General features: G+C 24.8%; 1 protein-coding gene across 1 annotated transcript in view; it reads right to left on the bottom strand.

Moving 5' to 3' along the window:
- Window positions 1-940, bottom strand: part of LOC115244791 (adenylate kinase 8) — a 3,318-nt gene that overhangs the window by 2,024 nt on the left and 354 nt on the right. Inside the window, exons 2-4 of the mRNA XM_029822733.1 lie at window positions 679-805; window positions 370-458; window positions 109-205 (exon numbers count right to left, since the gene is read on the bottom strand). Of these exons, the coding sequence (XP_029678593.1) occupies window positions 109-205; window positions 370-458; window positions 679-805 (313 nt within the window). The remainder of the gene's footprint in view (window positions 1-108; window positions 206-369; window positions 459-678; window positions 806-940) is intronic.

Genomic DNA, 940 nt, shown 5'->3' with positions numbered 1-940 from the left:
ATATTTTATATATTTATATTATAATAATTTTCCAGAATAATTCAACAGTTATTTCATTCACATACGACAAAATAACTTTAATGAATAATTTAAGCAAACTTAAATTACCCACTAATGTCCACCCAGATTCATGAAGTATTCCCGACATTAACATTTTTTTTATTCTCATTGCAACCTCATTAGCATTATAGCAACAGCACGTGTTCTGAAATATATATGTATGTGTATATATGTATAAAATAAAGAATGTAATAAAATTTTAAAAAAATAAAAAATTATTTATGTAATAAAATAAAAAAAAATAATTAGCGTTTTTTTCTTCTCCCAGAGACATTTTATAAATGGTAAATAATTTTGGTAACAGCATACTTCAGCAGAGGATAAAGTACGAAGATCTTTTAGAGTTACAGGACGATTACCAATTTCCTCTTGAATAATTTTCGCGAGGGTCAGTTTATCTGTATCGACGACAAGAGAATTTTGTTTTATTAGTCTTGAGAGTAAAAATATGTAGATATATAGATAAATTTCGTAAATATTTTAAAAATATAGATATTACACGCTTCTTTTCTTGGTTTTTTATCGCATTTTATAAATAATATTATAAAAATAGCAAATTTCTTATTAAAAAAATATTTCTGCAATTGATATTAATTTAGTGTTGGTTATGCGAAGTACCGAAGTTCGGAGGAGCTATAAGAATGATTCTGGGAATATCTCGTTTTCGTATGGCATGTCGAATGCATTGTTTCATAAACACAATTGGATCCTCGGGTTTCTGGATCAGTAACTGTGTCACTAACTCCTATATAAATTTTTTTACGATATAATACAATGCAAATATAAAGTAATGAAACGGACAGAAAAAATGAAAAAAATATACTCTAATATATAATGTAAAAAATTATAATTTATATATAATATATATATAAAATATATA

The sequence above is a fragment of the Formica exsecta genome, unplaced genomic scaffold (genome assembly GCF_003651465.1).
Source record: "Formica exsecta isolate Colony F162 unplaced genomic scaffold, ASM365146v1 scaffold87, whole genome shotgun sequence".
Classification (NCBI taxonomy): Eukaryota; Metazoa; Arthropoda; class Insecta; order Hymenoptera; family Formicidae; genus Formica; species Formica exsecta.
Note: the sequence above shows the minus strand (reverse complement) of the source record. Positions and strands in the feature narration are given on the sequence as shown.